General features: G+C 45.9%; 1 protein-coding gene and 1 long non-coding RNA gene across 9 annotated transcripts in view; one reads left to right on the forward strand and one right to left on the reverse strand.

Moving 5' to 3' along the window:
* On the reverse strand, positions 1-24,994 carry LOC120405412. 2 transcript variants are annotated; one of them, XR_005598558.1, is made up of 3 exons: positions 24,835-24,994; positions 23,841-24,053; positions 1-441 (listed from the first exon to the last, which is right to left on the reverse strand). It is a non-coding gene; the product is annotated as an uncharacterized LOC120405412 (long non-coding RNA). The 2 variants fall into 2 exon arrangements; XR_005598557.1 differs by having other exon boundaries at positions 24,635-24,994.
* Positions 1-26,002, forward strand: part of ANGEL1 (angel homolog 1) — a 226,307-nt gene that overhangs the window by 89,423 nt on the left and 110,882 nt on the right. For 6 of the 7 annotated variants that reach the window (XM_039539016.1, XM_039539021.1, XM_039539025.1 and 3 more), the window contains exon 1: positions 15,481-15,517. The exons of the other annotated variant lie outside the window; for it this stretch is intronic. In XM_039539016.1, coding sequence (XP_039394950.1) covers positions 15,496-15,517 — 22 coding nt within the window. In that variant the 5' untranslated portion in view covers positions 15,481-15,495. Of the gene's footprint in view, positions 1-15,480; positions 15,518-26,002 lie in introns of those variants that run through there. 7 annotated transcript variants of the gene reach the window in all.

Genomic DNA, 26,002 nt, shown 5'->3' on the forward strand with positions numbered 1-26,002 from the left:
CATCAGTGGGACCAACAGAGATTCCTCTGCCAAAATAAAAATTAAGGAAAAATTACAGATTGTGCAGTCTAACACACGAGTCTCCCTTTCAAAATTCCCTTTATTCTGGGTTGCCTGGGGGCCTGCAACCCATCCAGAGGAACATGTACAGCCTCCAGAGTGCTGAAAAACATAGGACAGAAAGGGAACATCAGTGAGGAAACAAACATAGGCTCCCTATTTCTAGTTCCCCACCCAAAATATCCCCAAGGAACTATATTGACTTCCCCATAGTACTCCATCATTGAGTAGTCATTCCCTGTTACCCCTGATGAATAACATAATCTCTGGGGAATCCACTGGAAAAGGTAGAAGAGGGTGGAAATAGACTGGGCCTCATGAAGGGGCCTAGTGGTCTATCATCCTGTCAAAGATGATCTTCACCACTCCAAGTGATGGCTCCTAGAGAGAAAAACAAAGAGCAAAGAAACATTCAGGCAATGGCCACAACACCAACAGGTTATACACAAGTCAAAAAAGCATGGAACATCAAAATAATAATTTAAATAAACACAGAACAAATAATGCAGTCATAATCAAACCTTCATCTCAAGCACTGCCACTCAAAGGCAATATGCTTCCGGGCACCATGCTCAGTGGTGGTCAGGCAGGGATTCTGGGGGATACTCCTAGCTTGTTTCCATGCTGTCCTCCTGTGTGAGGTTGGGGCTGGCATAGCCACTACCTCACATAGTATATATGCAGCTACTCCTGCAGGACAGAGCCATATGTGGAAAATCAAACAGATAAATGGAAGCACATTTACTCTATGGCTCTTTGGCATTATGTAACTAAAGCATGGAGGAGAGCATCCTAGTTTGGGCCAAGACCCATGGTTATACAATCTTTGGCCTTGTCTTCACTAGGAAAAAGGTGTATTTTAAGATGTGCTACTGCAGAGGTGGGCAAACTACAGCCTGAGGGCTGCATCCAGCCCATCAGACTCTTTAATCTGGCTCTAGAGCTCCCGCTGGTGAGTGGGGTCTGGGTCTTGCCCCGCTCCGGTGCTCGAGCCAGGGAGTGGGGTCGGGGGCTTGCCCTGCTCCATGCATGCTGTGGCTCCCGGAAGCAGTGGCATGTCCCCTCTCCAGCTCCTAGGCATAGGGGCAGTCAGGAGGCTCCACACGCTGTCACTGCCCCAAGCGCTGGCCCTGCAGCTCCCATAGGCCAGGAACCATGGCCAGTGGGAGCTGCAGGGGCGGCACCTATGAACAGGGCAGCGCACACAGCCACCTGGCCGCGCTTCTGTGTAGGAGCTGGAGTGGGGACATTCCGCTGCTTCCGGAGCTGCTTGAAGTAAGTGCTCCCCAGAGTCTGCACCTCAGACCCTCTGCCACAGCTCTGATCCCCCTCCTGCCCTCCAGACCTCTCGGTCCCAGTCCAGAGCACCCTCCTGCACCCCAACCCCTCATCCCCAGCCCCACCCCAGAGCCTGCACCAGATGTGGTTCTCATGCCAAAAAGTTTGCCCACTCCTGTGCTACTGTGTTAAAATCCCAGTGTATACAAAGCAAGGCATAGTTTTAAATGTGTTAGCTGGCTGAGGTAAACTCTAGTCTCTCCCTAGATGGCCAGCTTGTAACTGGTATTTCCAAAGAAATTGGTGTGCCCACAACACACTGAAAATTTCTGTACAACCCTGAGCAGCCAAACCCAAGTGTCCAATTTCTCTACTATGTACCCATTTCACCAGCTTTCAAAATCCCTCTGAGAAAGGATTTAGTTTGGGTTTTGTATTGAATTTATACAGTGTGCCTCATGTCCTCCCCAAGAGAGTCAGACAAGGTTTGCTCCACACAGCACCAGAGATGCAAATCTCATTCCTGTTTCAGTGCAGCCTTTCAAAGGGGCACTAGCACCGTTTCTATGGCAACCACACATGAGTCAGCTGTAGTTGCCATGGAAACAGGAGGAAATGACTGGGAACCAGGAGAACTAGTCCCAGAAGAAAAACCATGTTAACAAAAAATAAATAAAATTAAAAACCCTGCTCTGAAATTCTGAGGTCTCAGAAACAAGGGAGCAAAACAGAGGTGGGTGCAGTCACTCTCCCATCATACTGTTTGCTTTATTTTTTACCTTCTTGGGAGACAAAGGCAAAGAAGCAGGTACTATCCTGGTGATTACTATGAAGTGAGCTTCTTGAGGTCCTTGGCCTGGTCTGCTGACCCTGTTGGGATGATCTGCACTAATTAATCTCTAGCATGGAGCTGCAGACCAACACTGGCACTTCAGATTTCTCTCCCCTTCACATTGTCTGTGTCCTGGAGTTGGGGCTGCTCCCGAATTTTGAAACTTGTCTTTGGAGAACCCAAGCTTCATCAAGGGGTACTATGTCCACTAATAGGAGGCAGCATGCACTGTCTGGGACAGTCAAGGCCTTAGTCTGGGGAACTCACGTAACTGCTGGAAATGTTCCAGAATCATAGAAGTTAAAGACAGAAAAATCCTACTAGACTACCTAGGGGCCAGGGCAGGATTATTCCCTGCAGTCTTTTCTCCAAGGGTGTGTCCAGCCATGTTTGAAATGTACAAAAGATTTCACAGCTTCAGATATCTCACTGTCAGGGCATTTGGCTGGAATTTATTGGTAACTTACATTCTTCTTGGAGTGCTTGCACATATCCATTCCAGTGTAGGTGTATGCTTACCTCGAGCACAGCCGACAGAAAGTTTTCCCTCAGTGGTATCCATCTGGTTGGCTCTGGTGCCTCCTGGAGTCGCACGCTCATAGCGCCAGTATAAAGGGTCCTGCCAACCTGCAGCCCCCTAGTTCCTTCTTGACAGCCAACTCCAACAGAGCGGTAGGAGGGAGGGTCTTGGAATGGACAAGTGCAACACATCTCAAAGAACAACAGTTAACAGAAAGGTTAGTAACCATTTTTTCTTTCTTCAAGTCCTTGCACATGTCCATTCCAATGTAGGTGACTCCCAAGCAGTTGTGCAGGTGGAGGGTTCGGAGTTTATTCCTATGCTGATTGCATCACCACTCGGCCAAATCCAGAGCTGACCTGACAGATACCACTGAGAGAAAACTTTCCAGGGGCTGTGCTCAAGGCGAGCACACACCTACATTAGAATGGACATGTGCAACACATCTTGAAGAACAACAGTTACAGAAAGGTTAGAAAAAGGAAGGGTGCTGGAGGGTGGGATGAGGGAAGGTAAATCCAGCCTCCATCTAGTGAAAGAAGGGTTCTGAGTTTTCTTTAGATTGAGAATGAAATAGGGAAGAGCACATGGTCTGAGGTGGAGAGTGACTGCTGAGGGGAGAACAGATTGAGGGAGAGCAAGCATGGGAGGTGAGGTTGCAGAGGTATGGGAGAGGAGATGGAGACAGGGGCAGAGCTAAGGGGATGGGAATGCCAGCAGAGGAGATGGAAGGTGGGGCAGAGAGTGCGGGATTAAATTAAATGCGATGGGAAAAGGGAAAGGAGATGGAAGTGAAAGAGCAGAGCACAGGAGTCAAAGTGGGGAATAACTGGTGAGGGGAAATGAGAGGGAGGCTGGGTCAGTGTTGGCACCAATGTGGGAAATGACAGGAAGGGAGAGAAGAGGGGAGATGGAGGCAGGGACAGTATTACAGGAGCAAGGTGGAGAGAAGAGAGGGGAGATGGAATCTGGGGAGAGCACTGGGGCAGGGGCTATGTTTGATTTTCTTGAATATTTCATATTTCACCAGAGTTCCATGACTTTTCTAAAATCAATGGGTGATGTATGTTTGTTAGCTAATTCTCTTAACACCCTAAAGAGCAAATCATTCAGCCCAGTGTACTGGTATGCATACATTTTCCAAGTATTTCTCTCCCAGCTCTTTATCAATAGTTAATAGTGTAAAATCTTCCTTATGTTCTAATTGTCCAACCATTTTTCATTGTTTTCTTATTGAAGACAGATTTAGAAAATTAACTCAGTATCTCAGGAGTCATTAATTTCATCCATCTTCTCATTTTCTGATCTCAAGTCCTACCTTTCTGCTTTAGGCTCCCTCTCATTCTGACTGTAAATAAGGGAGCTGATCCTTTAGTCTTTACATACATGTAATTCCTATTGAAGTTGATGGAAGTGTATGTGCAAAAGGATTGCAGGATTGGGCCAGAGGACTCTCATTTAAGGGGATAATAAACTGTTCACATTTACTGAGGAGGAGAAAGAAAAAATTCTTTATTCAAAATGTAAATTTCTTCCTGCTGAGGAGCAAACCCAAAAGTCAGCCTTCAGGATATAAATATTTATGCCTTTTGCATGAACAGCAGACGTAACATTTTCAATTAATTGTCGATGTTTCCATTTCTCTGGCTGCTGCCGCTTTCACTCACAATATAGGAAAGAAATATGGATAAGGGGTCCGCTTGATTTGCCTAAGCTCAGATCCCTACCATACTTCCACAGTTAGTAAGATGAAATCATTCCTTGAAATGTTTATTTATTAGTGTTTAACTTATTTTTCCCTGTCTTTTTTATTTCCTGTATTTTATGTGAAGTGAATCTGGTGAAAGATGTCAGACTAATGCCCAAATACATAAAATCTCACAGGACAGGTACAGTCCAGGCAGCAGCAGTACAAGTTTTCTCACATATGCACACACCCTGCCCTGGCAATATTATCTCAACCCTACCCTGGAAGGACCCCTCTGAAGATGAGAAAAAAGTTCAGTATCTGTGACTCATTTGGCCTGTGGCCTCTCTGCTGGGGCTGCCAACAAGGGGGCCAGTTAGTGCCAGATGTGATGGGTTTTATGATATGGACACCAATTAAGTAGAAACTAGATTGAGACCCACCAAATTTATTTCACATGGGCCAGTGAACAGCTTTCAGTCACTACTGGCCTGAATGGGAACATGCTGACTGAGATTAAAGGCAGCAGCCATCCTGTATTCATTCACAGATACCAGAGCTTTTTTTTTTTTTTTTTTTTTTAACTGAACAAAGGAATTCCAGCCAGGACGCCAGGATTATCATCAATTCTTTTTTAAAAGTACTGTGTGAGGCGGCATTGTGTACTGGTTAGAGCAGGGGTTTGCTTGTCAGACGACCTGTGTTCTCTTCCCAAATCTGCCACTGACTCACTGGATGAGCTTGGCTTTGGAGGTCTACCTGTAAAATGGGGATGATACATATCTACTTTTGCAAAAGGCTTTTAAGTCCTCAGATGACAGGTCCTATATAATGCAAATCATTAATTATTATCTACCTCCTACTCTTTAATTTCACTTGAGCAGCCACCAGAGCTTTGCAGAACAGACTTTTGAAGATCTCCTCTGAAGGAAGGACTTTTGAAGATCTCCTCTGAAGTCCAACAGTAAAGCACACCCGCTGTGCTCTGGCTGTATTACAGCATCAGCATTGGGAAGAAGCCCAGTCCAATTCTGGGACTTGAGCCTTATGACCTCAGAAATATATATTTGAGATATATTTTGCTGATTTTGCAATATTTTAAATCAATTGTAAAATAAAATCTGGACTGAGATTGGTCCATAGAGATGGATAGTTAGGAATAGCACTGAAGAGGCCTTCTTCCTGCAGGGGGACTGACAAAGGCTGATGATTCTAAGCACAGCTGGTTGGGAATTTTTTGACAAAATGTTTTTTTTTTTCTGTCAGAAAATGCAGAATCATTGGAACCAAAACTGCTTGCGGGAAAGGGTCGGTTTTGATGAGTTTCTCGTTTCAGAAAAAAATCAGAAAAAGAAGTTTTGAAATTGTCACAAGGTCCCGTTTGAAAAGTTTCATTTTTTTGGTTTGAAATTACTTTTCATTTTGAAATGTAAGTTCATTATAGTATTTTTTGTTAAACAAAAATGGTCTGCATTGAAACAAAGTGATTTCATTAGCCCAAACTGAATTTTTTTCAGCTTGTTGGTAAATTAACATTTTTGAGAGATTCAGGATGGGAAAACATTTCAAATTCTTTAAAAAAAAATGTTGGGACAGGAAAACCATTTTCTGCCCAGCTTTATTTTTGAGTAACTCTGTAGTATCTGCTGGCCTTTCTTTGACTTCTTTCCTCCATCACTTCTCTACAATCTTGGTTTTTACTGATGTCTCTCATTTAATCCTAATAATGATAATCTCCAATTTCTACAGCTCCTTTCTCAAAGGGGATAGGTGCGGAGCTGGGTAAGCCAGAAAATAAAACTTACTAGAGCTGGCAAATTTAACTTTGAAATTGGCTGGATGCAGACAAAACCAAAGGACCCTACCGGAGCCTGAGGGGAGGATGGGATCAGAAAACATTCAGTGGAGAAGCAGCAGTTAATGGGAGACAGGGGAAGGCAGGTGTGCAGGAGGCAGATGTTGAAGGGTAACTGTTCCCATACTCCCTTCCCCATGGGATACTTCTGCTTAGCCTCCTATCCTGGCCATGGGCCAGCACCTACAGTGGGTTTGGCTCAACTTCTCACCATTTCCTGATACTTTGTGGGGACACAGAAACTGGGTGGGGGGGTTGAATCAAGCCAGAAGATGCTCTTTCATATGGTCCTGCCTCCCTAAGCGGCTCTGGCAGAGAGCTCTTTCCTCTCTCTGAGGTTGTCTACACTACTAGTTAGGGGTGTGATTCCCAACTCACATACACATATTCATGCTAGCTTGGTGAGAGGTAGCGCAAGTCTAAATAGGGTAATTGTGGTAGCATGGGCAGCAGCAGCTGTGGCATGGTTTAGCTGTGCTGAGTACAAACCCACCTGAACCCTGTTGGTATGTACTTGGCATGGCTAAGCCATGCCTCCACAGCTGCTGTCAATGCTACCGCTACTACACTACTGTTTATAATCATGCTAGCTCACATCAAGCAAACATGAATATATGTATGCGAGCTGGGAATTCATACCCCTAGATCATAATGTAGACGTAGCCTAAGGAAACAGGACTCGCCTGAGAGCTGCACAGCTTGCCTGCAATGTGGCTGCTCACTGAGCTTGTGTGTGAGGTCAGCCTTGCTTTTCACCTTCCTGAAGAGTTGAATTGCTCTTCAAAGGCAGCTCTCACATGTACTGTTGCTATGGAAACAGGGTCTGCTCTAAAACCATCCATGTTGCAGTGCAGGGACTGAGGTTCTGTGATACCACAAACTCGTTGGGTATATATCCCACATAGATCTGTGTCTGATGCCTTGCTTATCCAGGCTTCTGCTTGCCCACATTTACTGTACTCTGTGTTACTTTTCTCTTCTCTCCCTGGATTCCTCACCTGGATACCTTTTTCTCCCCCTCTCTGCTGTGCTGACTAGGAAAAAAATCTCAAATCTCCTACTGAGTATTAAAGGTAATCCCTATTATGCAACCTTGAAAAATATGAAGCAAGGGACTATCCTTGTTCCACTGGATGGAGCACAGCATGGAAATGGGAACTGGGGAAGGACACAAAGGGAATGGTGAGGCTACCATTGTTGGCAGAGTGAAGAGGATGGTGGGGGGATATGGCAAGAAACAAGATCAGAGATGCAGGTCACGGGGGAATTGTGCAGAGCCTTGAAGAAGAGGTCAAGAATTCTGAGCTGGTGAGCAAGTGGAGAGATGTAAATATGCAGTAGGTGTAAACATAGTGCCTAAAGGTAAAAGGAACTCAGACACTGACTATTGAGGCAACTCAGGCACCAGGCATGGTGTGCAGCCATGGTATTAAAACCATCATTGCCTGTGCCTTGCTGGTGACATCAGCTGGCTGTTTTACCCCGGTGATTGCCTTGATTCTGCAGTGAAACCATGAAGCTGGGTCCCACCTGTTTGCCTTTGTCCCATAGGACAAATAATTGCATTGTGAAATTGAACCAATAGACCAAGATGATACCTGTCCCTGACTCAGGCACTCTCCACTTTTGTGTCTCCTTAGGGGCAGGGGCAGCTGTGCAGCAAAGCCAGCTCTGTGCTGCTGTGGCCTTGGCCTGGTTAGTGAGGGAGAGGTAAGCTATTTCACAGGTGAAGAGTAGCAAGGGTAAACTAGCTGGTAGAGGAGCGGGAGAGAGGAAAGAGAGAAACAGTGGAGCAATGCAAATAAAGATTGGGAAAAGAGGAAGAAGTAACGAGAAAGAAAACGTGAAAAGAGATAGGGAAAGAAAGGGATAGATAACAAGACAGAATATATCATAATGCCACTATCATAATGCCACTATATAAATCCATGGTATGCCCACACCTTGAATACTGCATGCTGTTCTGGTTACCCCATCTCAAAAAAGATATATTAGAACTGGAAAAGGTACAGAGAAGTGCAACAAAAATGATTAGGGATATGGAACAGCTTCCATATGAGGAGAGATTAAAAAGACTTGGACTGTTCAGCTTGGAAAAGAAATGACTAAGGGATATATGATAGAGGTCTATACAGTCATGAATGATGTGGAGAAAGTGAATAAGGAAGTGTTATTTATCCCTTCACATAACGCAAGAACCAGGGGTAGCCAATGAAATTAATAGGCAGCAGGTTTTGGACAAAAGGAAGTACTGTATTTCTTCACACAAGGCACATTCAGCTTGTGGAACTCGTTGCCAGGGGATGTTGTGAAGGCCAAAAGTATAACTGGGTTAAAAAAAGAATTAGATAAGTTCATAGAGGATAGGTCCATCAATGACTATTAGGCAAGATTGTCAGGGAAGCAACCCCATACACTGGATGTCCCTAAGCCTCTGATTGCCAGAAGCTGGAACTGGACGACAGGGGATGGCTCACTCAGTAAATTGCCCCATTCTCTTCATTCCCTCTGAAGCATCTGGCACTGGGCACTGTTGGACGACAGGATACTGGGCTATATGGACCACTGGTCTGAGCCAGTATGGCCGTTCTTATGTTCTTATAGTGGCGGATAAGAATTATTGGAACGGATTCTGAGCTGGGCTTCCTGAATGCTGACGCTCAGGAGTCACAGTCTGGAGTGGAGCAAGATGGCTTTACGCTATCTTTGTACTTGCCAGATTCTGTGCTTATCTGACAGCCAATGTAGCCTTCCACAGACTTCTCTGATTTACATCACTTGCCAGAGCTCCTTATGAAATTGTCTCTCACCCTACGAAAGCTCGAGCATAGAGTCACATTTGCTTCCATATGTTTGTTGGCAGCTTTGTTCAGGAGAATATGTTTCTTTTACATTCTTTGCCTGTTGCTTTTTCCATGGAATAACTGTTTTGGTTAGACTATTGCTCAGATTGACATTAGAAGGCTGATGTTCATACCTATTTGTGACTGTATGTATTATAGAACTGGAGAACTGATGTCCTTCCTCTAGCTTGGGACTGCACACACTAGGGTTGCCAGGCGTCCAGTTTTCGACTGGAACGCCCAGTCGAAAAGAGACCCTGGTGGCTCCAGACGGCACTGCCAACTAGGCCATTAAAAGTCTAGTCGGTGGCGCAGTGGGGGCCCGGGACTAAGGCAGGATCCCTGCCTGCCCTAGCTCTGCACAGCTCCCGGAAGCGGCCAGCAGGTCCCAGCAGCCCCTAGGGATATGGGTGGCCAGGAAGGCTCTGGGCGCTGCCCCTGCCCCTAGTGCCGGCTCTGCAGCTCCCATTGACCAGGAACCACGACCAATGGGAGCTACAGAGGCAGTGCCTGCAGGCACAAGGGCAGCGTGTGGATCCTCCCTGACTGCCCATGTGCCTAGGGGCTGCAGGGACCTGGCGACTGCTTTCTGGGTGCCACGGTAAGCCTCGCTGGGACCCCACACCCCAAACCCGCTCCTTCATTCCAACCTCCTGTCCCGGCCCGGAATCCCCTCCCACACCCAAACTCCATCCTGGAGTCCACACCCCTCCGCACCCCAACCCCCTGCCCCAGCCCAGAGCCCCCTCTTGCTTCCCAAGCCCCTCATCCCCAGCCCCATCTCAGAGCCCACATCCCCAGCCAGAGTCCTCACCCCCACTCCTGCACCCTAACCCCTTGTTCCAGCTCGGTGAAAGTGAGTGAGGGTGGGGGAGAGCAAGTGATGGGGGGGGATGGAGCAAGCGGAGGTGAGTCCTCAGTGAAGGGGTGGGGTAGGGCCTCTGGAAAAGGGTGGGGGCGGGGCAGGGGTGTTTGATTTTGCGTGATTATAAAGTTGGCAACAATAGCACACACATTTCTTACATCCTGAGAGATGGGCTACTCTGTGTTAGCCCATCATATTCTCCCCAGTAGCTGAGCTTGGCAACACACTAGATGTATACTTCTCTTGCTTTGTGAGGAAGAGGAACTATTTCTTTGTCAGTGACACTCCTGGGCAAATTCCTAGAAAGTGGCATTTTAATAAGTGACAGCAATTTTGAACTGATATCATCTTCAAGGCCTCTGTGTGGTTAGGTGTGAAAGTATGTTAAAGGATATTTTAGATGGGCTGCTCCATTTTTAGCACAGATTTGACCCCAGAGATTCCTTCCAGGACTCTTCTAAGAAAGATGTAGGCTGCTGGTGCATCATGTCATGCTACTTGCAGATATGCTCATGATGCATTTGGATTACATCATCCTTCCAAGTAATAAGACTGTGTTTCAGAAGACTGGGGAGGTGTCCCTTTGGATTTGCACATTAACTGGCTAGACACATTGTGGATGACTCTCTGGAGTTATACTGAAATTTCTGAGACCCATCCTACATTTCCCAGCATTATCACGTGGCCTGTTGCTTCACTAGTGTGTGTCAGACAGGAACAGTGATTCAGCAATAAGATATCCTTCTTAACAGAAGCAGTGCATCTCTTGACTTGATGCTACATTAGAGGAATATAGGTACTTTAATTTATTTGCTTGCAGGGCAGACCATATATTGTTGTCCTCATCTTGAGGACCATCCTACCTTTGACTGTTCACCATATATACAATATTTTGCCCGACTTTCCTACTTCGTTTTTGTGTGGAAAGCATGTCTGCCGGTGTGGTGGACAGCTTTTTTTGTCCCTTCATGATTGGTAGAAATTCTTTTATTCCCTTAAACATTTTAGTCTGATTGGACTCCTTCTCACCTAACTGTCTGCCTTCCCTGAAGAATTAATAAGTGAACATTTGCAATAACTTATTTTATAATAATTCTATCATACTTCTATTTATTTCTGGCATATTTAATGCCAAGAGGTTAAGAAGCTCTTAGTTTCCCATTCATTAAGAAAATGAAGGAAAACGTTTTAGAAGGCACAGGGGCACTTACTGTTAGTTTGTACATAAGACACACCTGCTGGTGTCTAATGGGTTAAAAATACCAACTTGAAAGCTGGGAGTTTGTTTCTGTCTCACAAAAGGGCCTGACCCAACTCTCATTGATGTCCTTGGAAAGGCTGTCACAGACTTCATTGGGAATTGGATCAGGCTGTAGAAGCACAAGACTCAAAAGTATGAATCTAGCAATATAATTTAAGAGAAGCAGAATTGTAAGTGGGTGATTTTTCATTATTAACTCATAAACTAAGCCAAATTGGACTGAGCAGTACTTAGCAGAGAAACCTCCAAGAAAAATCCACAGATCTGAAGGAAGAGATGATGGTAATTCAGTAAGTGGAGTTTTTCCCTCTTCTTTAGTATAGCCTTAAGGGGGTGTTTGCTGCAGGAAGTAGTGTCAGTTACTCTGTGGAGGACACAGTGAACCATTACCCAAAATTCAGATGTTTTATTAAGTGCAAAAAATGTGCTTAACTATTTTGTTTTATTTCTTTGGTGGTTTCTCTGCTTCTTGGTTCCAGCCGGGACAGGAAATGCTGAGCTTCCACAGGAGAGGCTGCTCTTATGAAATCTCAGAGGCAGGTGAAAGCAGAAAGCACCAGAAATCCCATGAGAATAAATTCTCTTTGGCTCCAGTCTCCCACATTAGAATCTCAGTGTCAGGGTGGGGTAAAGTCATTCTGAACAAAGAAGAGGTGGGTGGGAGAAAATGACTCAGGAACTTTAGCACAGTCATGGCTCAGGTCTTGTAGCCAATGCTCATCTTTGACAGATGCAGCAAGAAATCAGGTTGAAGAGAAGCAAACAAATGACAAGCAAACAAATGAATTAACTAGACAAACAAACTGGTTGATAAAGTAGAGCTGGGAATCTGCAGCTAACAAACACATCTCTGTCTCTGCATCTGCTTCTCCTGAGCAGAATAGGAGTCAATTACCCACCTTCCAACAATCTATTGATCGAGCCGCTGCCACATATTGAATCTCAGGCCCTGTCCGCCCTGTGTGTGGCTCTTTGATTTTCTCTCCCTCTGTAGCAGCACGTGGATAGAAGCCAGATGAGCTGGCACAGTACTATCGATCAATATGCTTCCCTCCTCCTTCTCCTCCGCCTCATTTCCCCCTCCGGTCACCATGGCAACCACTGCTACTGCAGCGCTGTTTACCTGGCCCCATTTGTTCTCCTTTCTGATATCTTTCCCTTCCCCCAGTTACTGTCACCTTGGCATGCTATTGGCAAAGCGCTCAGTGGTTGTGAGAGATGAGTTTTCACGACTCTTAGGGACAATGCAGTGTTTTTATAACAAATCATTGGCCAGTAGGTACTTTGGTCACCAACTAAATCACACACACACCTCTGTGGAAAACCCAGATTTAGTCATTGCAAAAATACAGGCCTCTGCCAATTGATCTAATGGAGACTTTAAGCTATAGTAGTATTAAGGCTTATAGGCTCTGTTTATATATACCCCCTAACAGTTGAGATAGTTCCATACAATGGAGCAAGTCTAAATTTCCATCCAGCACAAGCCCTATATGATACATTCATATTACAGAAGAGTTCCCAACTTCTTGCTGCTCTGCATCCCATTTCCTAGATTCCTCAAATTCCAGACATCTTTTTCACGCCCCCTTATCATCTCTCCACAACAGGAAGTAAATCCATCTGCCATCACCTTCCTTATGCTGCTTCCACCTCTCTAGAACAGCCTCTCTGCCTCTCAATAGGGTGACCATCTATGTTTCAAGAAAACAAAAGATCTTTTATTCATGGTACAAAAGCATACATCTGCAGCCTCACACTGTAGGATGCACTGCTGAAAAACAGGACAAAATGCCTTTTGTATGGACACAGGATGTGGGATATTAGGAACTAAGTAAAGGACATCTCCTAAAATACAGTACATGTGTTCACCCTCCACCTAAATAACTCCCTGACTCTATTTTAATCCTAAGTTTTCACCATACTCTCATATTCCTGACTCTTTCTACAGTAAAGCTACCTAAACACATTCCATGAGGTTCCTAGTTTCCTTTATAATTCAGTACCATGATTCATAAAAGATCACTTGCAGTTGTCAGGCACAGATTCTCTCCCCTTGAAGCAGAAAGCTGCAGGATAAACTGTGGAATTTGCTACTGCACTATATTATTGAGGCAAATATTAAGTTTTATAGAAGAAAGCCATTTATATGAAAGAGAATAGCAATTGCAATGATGATAGCTACAAAAAAGTTTCAACCCACAAGTTTTTAGAGTAGAAGCTAATGGAGGGCTAGGAAAGAATTTTTTAAAGCTTCCCCTTTACCATCTCTCTTCACAATTCAGCCTTCTTGTATTTCTCCCACACCAATTCTCAGCTTCAGTTCCAGTGTTGCTAAAGCCCTCTCCTAACATTTAACCCCTTCCCTCCACAAAACTGAGTAAATAAATTAAATATATAAGAAGATAATTTAATCGGCTAGTTTTGCAAAGATGGTCAAGGAAAAAGTGGGCCTTCTGCAGGAATTGATGAAAAGGTGTTGGCCTTGTGGACCATGCATTCCATATATTCCATGCATAAGAGGCAGCATGAAAAAAGATGTGCAGACTTTTGTGGGAGAAACAGACAATTGGGACAATGAGTCTGACATTGTTGGAAGAGCAAAGGGGACAGAGAGGCAACACAATAAGAGATAAGCATAAGCAGAATTATGCAGATGACTTTGAAGAAGACCACGAGAGCCTTAGATGTGATGTGGTGGTGAAGGTAGACCCAGAAGAGGAATTCTAAGAAAGGAGTGAGTGACATAAAATGATGAATAAGAAAGATAATCTTAGCAGCTCCATTTTGTATAAATTGCAGCAGGAGATATGGGTATCAGGCCAAAGAAGGGGACTACACTAATAAAGATGAGGACTGCTGATGGCCTGGGTGAGATAATTATAGAGAAAAGGTCAGATCTTAGTAATATTGAGTAGGACAAAATGGCAATATTTGCCTTCTGCCTGGATGTGTGGAGCAAGAGAGAGGAAAGAGTTGAAGATGACCCAAGGTTATAGGTCAGTATGACAGGGAAGATGCTGGAGGAGTCAGCTGTAACAAGAATGGGCCAAGTCGGGTGGGTTTGTAAAGAAAGATTAGAAACTCAGCCATGTTAAATTTTAGTTAATGTTGAGATATCCAGGAGGAAGTATTTGAGATACCCAACTAGACAGAGCAATAGTCTGATCTGGAAAATCCTACCTATTTCATGAACCACTCTGTTTATGTTTCAGTCGTTGCCCATTTGTTTTGTATCAAATTGTATGGTACCCATTCAGTCAGGCCTAGAGCAGTTCTGGTTAGATTGTAATTGGCTGGGGAAGAGTCTGAAGTATTTTGGTATGAACAGTGATAGAATCATATAATGTGCATGATGTTCATTCCTGTTGAAGCCAGAGGATTTTGGGGTGTGGGTGTTGGTCCTATGGCACATACAGATACTCCTGTGTCTTTGCATGAACATACACTCTCCTGTGCACTTTCACCCTTGCACATGCAGACATATTCCTGTGTCCCCTATGCCTGTGCATGTACAAACTCTCCTGTGCACACGCACCTATGCATTGCAGATACACCCCAGTAAACTGTCAGTGCAGATCTGATCAAACCATTAATCCATTCTCTTGTCTTGCACTTCTCTGGATTTCTCGGGTCACAGGTTTGTGGCTTTTAACAAGGCTTATTTCCTCTACCCCTCCAACTTCCCTCAGGCTGCAGGCCATAGTAGTGCCATCATGCTGAATCTGCAACATCACAGTAATTTCCATGGTAACATGCCCATATGTCACAAACACTGCACTATCAGCTCAGCTTGATCTCCCCTCAGAATTTGACAAAATGCAGGGCTCCTGTTAGAAGTGTTATGGAGCCAATACCCTGAGTTTTTAAAATGTTCTGTCTCATTATAGTTTGTTTGTTTGTTGGTTGCCATATGTTGAAACCCTCCCCCAAAGGGCATCATTTTTAGGGTGTGCATCTGGTCATTCATTTCCTCAGCTCGGTTCCTTGCCCAGTTAGCTCGTCTCACAGTAGCCTCTGCTGTACCCAGGGGCAGCTCTAGGCACCAGCAAAGCAAGCACATGCTTGGGGCAGCCCATTTGCAGGGGCGGCAGCTGGCAGGGATCCAGCATGGGAGCTGGGAACCAACAGGGGGCCCTGGGAGCTGTAGTTCCTTGGTTAGCTCCCTGCCTATAGAGCCAGCCCTGGAGCAGGGAAAAAACTACATTTCCCAGCATTCCCTTGGCCACGATCAACAGGAAAGGGAGGGGGAGGAAGTGAGGTAGCTGAGACTTCATGCTGCCCCTTGCTGTGAATGGAGAGCTGCACTGTGAAGGGTACGGATACCATATTTTAACATTCAAAATATAGGACACTCCACGGGGAGGGAGGGTAGCCCCACCCTACCACTATCCACTCCCTCTGACTGACCCCCACAGAAACCCCTACCCATCCAACCTCCTCTGCTCCCTGTCCCCTAATCACCCACTCCCGGGACCCCGTCCCTAACTGCCCCCAAAGACCCCACCACCTATCTAAGCGCCGCTGGTCCTTGTCCCCAACTGCCCCCTCCTGAGACCCCCCCAACTTCCCGCCAGGACCTCACCCCCTACATGTCCCCTGACAAACCCCTGGGACTCCCATGCCTATCCAACCGCTGCCTGTCCCCTGACTGCTCTCCCCGAACCTCTGACCCATCAAACCACTCCCTTCTCCCTGCCCCTGACTGCCCACCCGAACCTCCGCCCCATCCAACCCCCCCTGCTCCCTGTCCCTTGACTGCCCCCCCGAAACCCCCTACCCCTTCTCCAACCCCCCAGTCCCCTTACCGTGCCACTCAGACCAGCGTGTCTGGCTCCGCGCAGCGCCAGACACGCTGCTGCATACATGCTGCCTTGCTCCCCCGCAGAGCCACAGTCCCCTGCCCCAGCACCTGCCTTCCAGATTTGAACACCTCAAAATTCAGGAGTGCTCAAGCTCCGTTTGGGCAGCTGTTATTTAATTTATCCCAAATCAAATATACTGATCCACTGTAACTTGCTGTAGAAAAAGTAGGATAAAATTGAGCAAGAAATGCTTCCCAGTGGTTATTAGGACTGGAATTGCTATTTTCAACAGCCATTGCCTTTTTTGTTTGTTTGTTTGTTTAAAAGGAAGACAGTGATATTGCATTGGCAAATTCCCCATAGAAAGAAAGAGTGGAACAAAAGAATAATAAAGGCACCTCAACTTTTCCTCATTTATTGAGGACAGTCTTATAATATGCATCCAGATATCCTCCAATCACACAAGCTGAAAATTGTTCCACTTTACTGCAGTTCTGTAACCATATGCGAACCAATCCTGTCTGTGTTCTGTGCACATCCAAAATTCCTGCTGAATGACCTGCCCTGGGAGCAAGTTACCAGTGACCCAGGGTTGTGGCGGAAGGAGGGTGCAGGTGGTGGGGGGAGAGCCCAGGGCTGGGGCGGCAGGAGGTGTGTGTGTGGGGGCAATGGTGGGGGGGGCAGGAGGGAGCCCAGAGCTGGGGCAGCATGGGGGTGTGGCGAGGAGCCCAGGGCTGGGACGGTGGGCAGCCAAAATTTTTTTTGCTTCGGGCGGCAAAAAACCTAGAGCCGGCCCTGGCTGTACCAAGTCAGTAACACCCAGTCTTTCCTGTGAATACTGGGGAATGCTGCCAGCCTTCCTGCCCCATGGGAGTAAAGCTGAATCCAAATCCACCTCGCTCAGACATCCAGCTACAAGGCATGCAGCAGCCAGCTCCAGAGCCTTGACTGCACCAGCCGGCTCCTCCCCTCCCCCTCCGGCCTCCCCGCCCCCAGCCATATCCCATACACAAAGCTGGATACATTTTTTATAGATTCTTTTCCTATATTTTTTTTATCCCAGAGCCAATTTAATAGCTGTGTTTTGTCAGGACATAGCCTGTCAGTCTCAGCCCCATCTCAGGGGTGGGGTACATACGGAGGGATGATGGCTCCCACTGGGCTCCCCAGACAGGGAAATGCGCGTCTCTCCTCATACAACATGAGCTGTAATTTCCGGCAGACATTTGAGGTCCCTGACATCTGCATAATGTGTGCCAGTCTCCTAGCAACCGGCAACAGCTGTCTGGCATTTCCAAGATTAAACTGTAACTGTACACGGTCATTGCCAGGGAACGAGGGAGAGAAACGGCCCCTCCTGGCTCTTTTTAAGTCATTTATGTTTTACTCATTTCCTGCTCCGAGTAATGAGGCCAGAGATTGGGGGGTGGTGCCGCTGCTGCTGAGAAGGCAGATTGCTACACACACGTATGTTATTGTTTCTGGGTGAATTTTTAGTGCTCATGGAAGGAAGGAGATAACAGCGGACCCAAACTTCCTGGCAAAGCTCTGCCAAAAAAAGAAAAAAAAAACAATCCAAACTGGTAGTACCTGCAGCTATTCCAGTCCTGCCCTTCTCATCCCCAGCTCTGCCAATGCATCTCAGTCCTTACCTGCACCACCTCCTGCTATTCTTGTGATGGGATCTCCCCACTGCTGATACACCTCAACACTGAACCACCGAATCCTTTGCTATTCAAGTGCTGGTTCCTCACATAGTTCTGTGATGCACCCCAATCCTGACCTGTGTCACTACTAATCTCTCTTCTATCTCTACTCCAGAATGATGCTTAATCGGATGATGAGGTTGTCTGATATAAACAAATTTCCCTCAGGAGAAATCAACTTGAGACCATCCAGACTCATTGCATTAGTGACCTAAATCTGGTGAAGTGTGAATGCAGTCACCCAAGACCACATTTCCACACCCTTGTTCAGTAAAAATAAATAAACAAACCCTCTAGTGATGTTATAATGTGTCCCCAGCTCATCATAAAACCCAGCAATCTGTCTTCTTCACAATGAGATATCAGAGGAACTGGCCTCCTAGACTTACTGTTATCTCTACCTTCACATCCACCACGTCTGAACTCTGCCATCTGGATCACAGGGGTTGACTTTTGTTTTTCCCAGTGTGTGCTCCACCCCTGCTCATCCCCGAGGCCCCATTCCCACTTGGCTTCTTCCCCTGAGGCCCTTCTTTTCACCTCCTCTCCCAAGACCCCCCTGCCCGCTGCTCGCTCCTCTCCACCCCCTCTCCCTCACCTCCCGCCAGCCGCTCGCTGATCAACAGCCAGACCCAGGCCCGCCAAACAGCGGATCAGTGGCCAACCCCAGAGCTCATGGAACAGCTGAGCACCCCCTATTTTGTTTTCTGTGCGTGCTTGAGCCCCAGAGCACCCATGGAGTCAGGGCCTATGATCTGGATCCTTCATTATAATTTACTAACAGGATTCTGTGTTACTTTTAGTTTGTTTTTAAACAAAAAGGGAGGGGGGAACAATTGGCTACAAACAGTTCCCTTCAGTCTCTCTGTAATGCCATGTCCAGCTGGATCCAGGAATTCCTTTACTGTGCCAGCAAGAAAGCATTGACCCAAACAAGGAAGCCAGAACTTGGGCTAGAGTCCTTGCCAGGGATCAGCAAGTGGCCAGAGAGACCATGCTGCTGAGTCATCACTGCTTCAGTTGCTACAAGCCTTTTCTGGGGACATGACTGTTGCTAAGGTTCCTGGGAGTTGACTGATTGCTCCTTCTATAGTCATGTAACACACACACAAATCAGAGGAATAAGAAACGCCATCTGCTGGGCCCAGCTCAGACCAAGAACACAGCCTGCTGGCCACGAGCAGGCAGTCTCTTTGACTGTGTTGATCCACAGGCAAGGCAGTCATTTAAGGCCCCATGTACGTATTTCAGTATGCAGTTTGCAAGTCTTATGTTTTCTCTCCCCTGTATCTAGCTTTTCTTGTCACCCACTCATTAAGATGTTTCTAAAGGTCAATGATCCAACCAGTGGCTCTTTAGAATGTTTTCTCCTTAAGATTTTTTCCTTTATTCTCACAAATTCCATCCCTTTATTTTCAGATCACTGGAGATCACAGGGTCAGAGACATTAAGAGGTGGGAAAGACCTTAGGTCCTATGTAGTCCATTCCCTTCGAGGGGAGGGGGGAAGGTAATTAATAAATTAGCTCTTCCAGAGCACTTTCCATTTTTTAAGCCTACACTGACTTAAACTAATGAATTTATTATATTGTCTAGGGCTTTGTCAAGTCTAGTTTGAAAGGTCTCAAGCAATGAAGCTTCCCTAACTTCCTTTGGGAGACTATTCTACAGTCTCATAGATTTCACAATTATGGATTGTTTCTTTATGTTCAGCATAAATCTTCCTTTGCCAAATTTCATCCCACTACTTCTATTACTCCCCAATCCCTCTTTAACTGACCTGAACAATTTCTCTCCTTCTTGGGTGTTTACATCCCTCAAATACTTCAGCTATCCTTGTTCTCTGCTCCATAGCTGATATTTAACCAAGTAAGATATGCTTAGGTCTTTAGATCTCTCCACATCAGATTTAGATTAAGCATGGGACTTGTCTTCTTACTTCTCTGTTCTACACCATGAACATCAGTGACTCCACATAAACAAATACATAGCTAACAATTAATAATAAAATTAATCATTCCAGTGCCTAATCTTTTTGTTCCTCTTCTCTGATTTCCTTGTGGAGCATAGCATTTGGCGGGAGGGATAGCTCAGTGGTTTCAGCATTGGCCTGCTAAACCCAGGGTTGAATTCAATCCTTGAGGGGGCCACTTAGGGATCTAGTAGTTGGTCCTGCTAGTGAAGGCAGGGGGCTGGACCCAATGACCTTTCAGGATCCCTTCCGGTTCTATGAGATAGGTATATCTCCACATATTTATAGAGTTCAGAATTAGACACTGCAAAATTAAGTTTAGGAAGTTTATCAGTTTCCTGTGGATGTGAGATGGATCTGCCAAAACTGGAACTCTCTCAGGAGATTTAGGCCACAAGGAAGGGACACTATGGGTCAAGCTTTTTTGCTCCTAAGAAAAAGAGGCTTGCATCTGAGTAGTTTCTTTTCTCACTAGAGAACAGACACGGTAGCTGGTCTTCCCACAAAGGTCTTTTAAGTATTTGGTATGGACACCACCACCCACAAATCCAATCACATTCAAATCAACAGCAAAATAATTCTCTCTGTCCATGAGGTCTGTGATATGGATCAGCTTCCTGAAGGAAGTGATAGAAACCACATTGTGCAAAGCTCTGGAGAATATACATTAGGAGACCATCCAGCACTGACTCCCAAGGGGATGGACTAAATAGGATTTTTCCAATTTCAACTTCTAGGATTCCCTGTGAATTGTGGGGAATAGAGAACAACACACTACAGACACACAGGTTTTCCTAATTACTTACATATGCAAACTTAGAAGCTACATTTGAGTCCTAATTAGGCTCTAAATTACACTGACAGTGTGCCTACATGTACAGTTATGGCCTGGCCCACACAGCACTCACATATAGGAGCAAATTAGTGCTCTCTTAAACGTAATTTTCCCCTAAAAACCTCTGCCATAACAGTGGCTAAATCCTACTCTCTTTATCAACCAAGAATGTCTCTACACCATCCCAGAAATTTGCTTTTTATGCTATGAGGAACTGGTAATATATGGTATGGGACCACAGGTCTCAAACCTGGGCCCACAGGGCTCTTAAGAACTACTAAGTTTCAACCTGCTACCCACTAACAATTGCTAGGGCAGAAGCTGAACCCAAACAGAGGACTCCAGTTCTGGAACCTGATTGGCAGAATACTGGGGTTTCTGATTGGTCCACAGCATCTACATAAACCCAGCACAAGACAGGAACAAGAAGTTGTCTATGCAACATGGATTCACCTTGCACTCGACTGTGTGCATTGTGCTTCCCACTCCCCAGGCTTGATATCCTTGCATCCCAAACTGACCTGATTCTGGTAATCGACCTGTGGTTCTGCTTCTGATCTCCTGGTAACCTGACCCTGCCTGCCTCCTGACTCTTAGGTTGCCCTATGACCTGTCTTGGACTCTGATCTCCCAGTATCTGACCTGGCCTGACTCCTGCTTTGACTCCTAGGTCAGCCCACCCATGTCATTTAGGCCCCAGGAGGGGTCCCGATGCCAGCAGAGTGGACCTGGCTAACTCTTCAGGAGCACCACATGCACTCAAGTGGGCCACCCACCTTCAGGCAGACAACTAAGCCCTGCAGGCCTGTGTCATCCAGCTGATTTCAGAGAACCAGCTATTGCAGGAACAAATCATGCAGTTGTGTGCCACAGTCCACACACGGCTTATGCAGCCCTGTTCCCTGATACAACTGCTGGACTGCTTTGATGGTAATTGCCAGTGTTGCCTCCTGTTCATGATGCACCCTCAGTCTTCTACTACTGATCATGCAAAGGTGAGCCTGGCCATCAGCCTGCTCTCTGGGGAAGCATTAAACTGTGCCTCCCTGCTCTTGTAATGCGACAGCCTAGTTCTATCGAACTGGGACCCATCTTGGTATTATTTGACAACCCACACCGAACTAACTCGAACAGCGGAGGCTGCCCTAAGGAAGCTCCAATGGGGGCAGGGCACTGTAGCTTCCTATGCTGAGCAATTCTGCCTCACAGCCAATACAGACTGGAATGAAGCAGCACAGGTGGGCCAATTATGATGAGGCCTCCAAGAAGAAATTAAAGACAAACTATGCTGGGTACAGATTCCCATGAGCCTGGATACCCTCATGAATCTTGCCATCTGTATGGACAACTGGTCACAGGAGTGAAGAGAGTTAAAAATGGGGTCTGTCAACTCTTCAATCCAGGTACTGTGACCTTTTCACCACTGCTTCCCACCGAGCCAGTGCAGGTGGATGAGGGCCATCAATGGCTCACTCCATAGAAAAGGAGCGACAAGGCCAACACCATCTCTGTTTCTACTGCAGTGAGTTGGGTCACCCCATATCTGCCTGCCCTGTATGAACTTCAAGGAACCTGGGAAAAGAGCTCCACCACACTTTGGTCTTGATGAAACACATCCAGATCCCTGCCCAAGGGCTCCCCATTTGCAGGTGCTAAGCCAGTTGCACATACCTGGGGCATCCCTGCAAAATCTCATTCTACCAGCCCTCATTGACTTACATGCAGCTGATATCTTCATAGATGCAGCAGCAGCCCAAATCCAGCAGATACCTTTGCAATGCAAGGTCATTCCTGATCTTGTAGAGAGTCTTGGCAGTTCCCCTTTATCTTCTGGTCCAGTAACAGAGGAAAAAACTCCCCTGGAGGCTGTGATTCAGGGGTACTGAGAAGTGTTACAATTTGATGTGATCCATTCTCCACACTTTCCCCAGTCCTTGGTATCTCTCGGCTGACCTTCCACAATTTGTGACAAGCACAGGAAATCTGTTTTCTATCAGAGTTTTGTCTCCAGACTGCACCAGCATCCAAACCTTGAGAGACTCAGGTGGGATTGACCATCCAGGCAGAACTTTCTGTGAGGGGTTGGATCACAGAAACCCCCTTGGGAGCTGCCACCCGATGTGCCAAGACTACTTCTACCCCTGCCTTCCCTTCCAGCTCGGGGCCCCAGCACCCTGTCCTGACGAGCCAGACACTCCCGTCTGCTCCAACAAAGACCCAGGGTCTGAATTACTTACCCCAAAGCTGCAGGTTTACCTGAAAGCAGCTCACAGAAGTGTTCCTATCTTTAACACTCAGATGCCCAACTCCCAATGAGGCCTAAACCCAAATAAATCTGTTTTACCCTGTATAAAGCTTATACAGGGTAAACTCATAAATTGTTCGCCCTCTATAACACTGATAGAGAGATATGCACGGCTGTTTGCTCCCCCAGGTATTAATACATACTCTGGGTCAATTAATAAGTAAAAAGTGATTTTATTAAATACAGAAAGTAGGATTTAAGTGGTTCCAAGTAGTAACAGACAGAACAAAGTAAATCACCAAGCAAAATAAAATAAAATGCGCAAATCTATGTCTAATCAAACTGAATACAGATAATCTCACCCTCAGAGATGTTTTGGTAAGTTTTTTTCCTCAGACTGGACACCTTCCAGGCCTGGGCACAATTATTTCCCCTGGTACAGCTCTTGTTCCAGCTCCGGTGGTAGCTAGGGGATTCTTCATGATGGTTCCTCACCTCCCTTTGTTCTGTTCCAGCCCTTTATATATCTTTTGCATAAGGCAGGAATCCTTTGTCCCTCTCTCGGTTCCCACCCCTCCTTCTCAATGGAAAGACACCAGGTTAAAGATGGATTCCAGTTCAGAGGACAGGATCACATGTCACTGCAAGACTTCATTGCCCACTTGCCACCACACACATATACAGGAAGACTTACAGGTAAACACAGCCATCTGCAAACAATTGTCCTGGTTAATGGGAGTGATCAAGATTCCAAACCACCATTAATGGCCCACACTTTGCATAATTACAATAGGCCCTCAGAATTATATTTCATATTTCTAGTTTCAGATACAAGAGTGGTACATTTATACAAATAGGATGATCACACTCAGTAGATTATACGCTTTGTAATGATACCTTACAAGAAACCTTTTGCATGAAGCATATTCCAGTTACATTATATTAACTCATTAGCATATTTTTATAAAACCATATAGACTGCAACGTCACACCTTCCATTTCAGTTACAGCCTGAGCTCCCTTTGAAATACCAAGACCACGCTGGTGTTTTAAAAAAGAAGAATGAGGAATCCCTACCTCCACCTGGGACTATGACTTCCCAATAGAGCTGAAGCCTGGAGCCAAAATACCATTCGGACCAGTTTATGCCATGTCAGAACCTGAGCTGGCAGCGGTCTGAGAATACCTCCAGGAGAATTATCCACAAGTCAACCTTGCCAGCTGGCGCACCAGTCCTGCAGCTCCACACAGACAGGCCTGCTCGCAAGCTGGACGTCCTGTTTCTTGGCCCTTTTAAGACATTACGACAGGTTGATCCAGTCACTTTTGAACTCCAACTACTCTGCTCTCTAAAGTTGCACCAGGTGATTCATGTATCACTTTTGAAACCCTACACAGAAAACCCTTTCCCTTACTGGACCCAGCCACCTCCCCCTCTGGTACAAGTACAGGGTCATGAGGAATGTGTAGTTCATAAGATCTTAGACTACAAACATAAATGTGACAGGCTCTGGTATCTTGTGGACTGGGAGGAATATGGTCCTAAGGAATACATCTGGAAGCCTGTGGAAAATGTACACATTCCCACATTTGTGTGGGCATTCCATAAAATCACCCCAAAAAGCCTGGTCACACAATGCCTGGAGGACACCCCTTTGAGAAGGGGTGATATCAGGACTGCACGTCTCAAACTCAGGTCTACAAGACTCTTTAGCCAACCTGCTAACAGTTGCTAGGGCAGAAGCTGAACCCTGACAGATTACTCCAGTCCTGGAACCTGACTGGCAGAATGCTGGGGGTCCTAATTGGATCACAGATTCTATATAAACCCAGTACAGGAATAGGAAGTTGTCTATGCAACTGGGATCCACCTTGCTCTGGACTGTGTGCCTTGTGCTTCCTGCTCCCATTGCTTGACATCCTGGTATCCTGACCTGGCCTAACTCTGGTTATCGATCCGTGGTTCTGTTCTCACGTTTGTCTCCTGCTTCTGATCTCCTGGTAACCTGACCCTGCCTGCCTCCTGACACTTGACTCTTGGGTTGCCCTCTGGTCTCTCTTGGACTCTCACCTCCTGGTATCTGACCCAGCCCGACTCCTGCTTTGGCCACTAGGTCAGAGTATGCATGTCCCGGTCATGACACATATGGGTCACAGGTCACCCATATCCAAGATGTCCTCTGCAGAGAGCAGAAAAACTACACACTGAATTCCATGCCCTCCCCTCCAGATTTCAGCATATTCATTAAGTAAGACATCTTAGAGGTGATGTAAGAAGATAGTCATCACTTGTGATTCAGGACCATGTCACAGTGGCCGATAAAAGGTGCCTGGGAGCACCAAGGGCTGCTGCTGAAAGAAACTGTTAACACCACCTTTGAAGAGAGAAACCTACAATCCACCCTAAACCATGCCATAATTCAGCCAGTTCTGAAGAAGCTTTCTCTAGACCTATCAGATCTTACAAACAACCACTTGGTGTCAACCTTCCTATATATAAGCAAAATAACAGAGAAACAAATGAAGAACTGCTTCCAAACACACCTATCCATCACCAAAAATCTGGATACTCCTCAGTAGACTTAAGTGCACAAAGTTAAGCATGTGCTTAAGTGTTTTGGGAAACTGTGGACTTAGAGAAGTACTTCTACTCTAAGTTCTGATTAAATAACTATTTCTTGGGGTAGTTTCCTTTTAAATAGCCCTGGCCAGAATTATTAATATTTATTAGTTATATTACAGAGTTTTCCAGAGGCCTGAGTCAGAATTGGGGTGTATTGTACTAGGTACTGTACAAATTTATATGGAAAGATAGTCCTGGCCCCAAAGAGTTTACAACCTAAGAAACAGAGATATCAGCTAGGTTATATAATTAATTAGTCAATCTAATTTAGAATGTCATGACTTTAGGGAAGGGAACATGTCTTAGTCTATGACTTGTACAGCACCAAGCACAATAATGACACTAAATAAAGAAGTAATAGTTCTGCAGAGGCAGATGAAGGTTAGAGAGAAAGCTAGTAGGGCATAGCTGCACCTGCTGCTGGCAAGTTTCCTATCACAGCCAGTCTGGGAGGCAGAGGCGTGATGCTTGCCCTTCATGTGTGCTTTCCAGATTCCTGTCATCTAAAGTTGCAGCCACTTAGCCATCACTCTGAGTGACATGTGTCACAGGGACAGTGGAGATAAAACTGAAGTGTGTGCATTGGAGCTTGCAATAACACAGCAGCAGCAATAAC

Source organism: Mauremys reevesii, linkage group 4, assembly GCF_016161935.1.
Source record: "Mauremys reevesii isolate NIE-2019 linkage group 4, ASM1616193v1, whole genome shotgun sequence".
NCBI lineage: Eukaryota > Metazoa > Chordata > Testudines > Geoemydidae > Mauremys > Mauremys reevesii.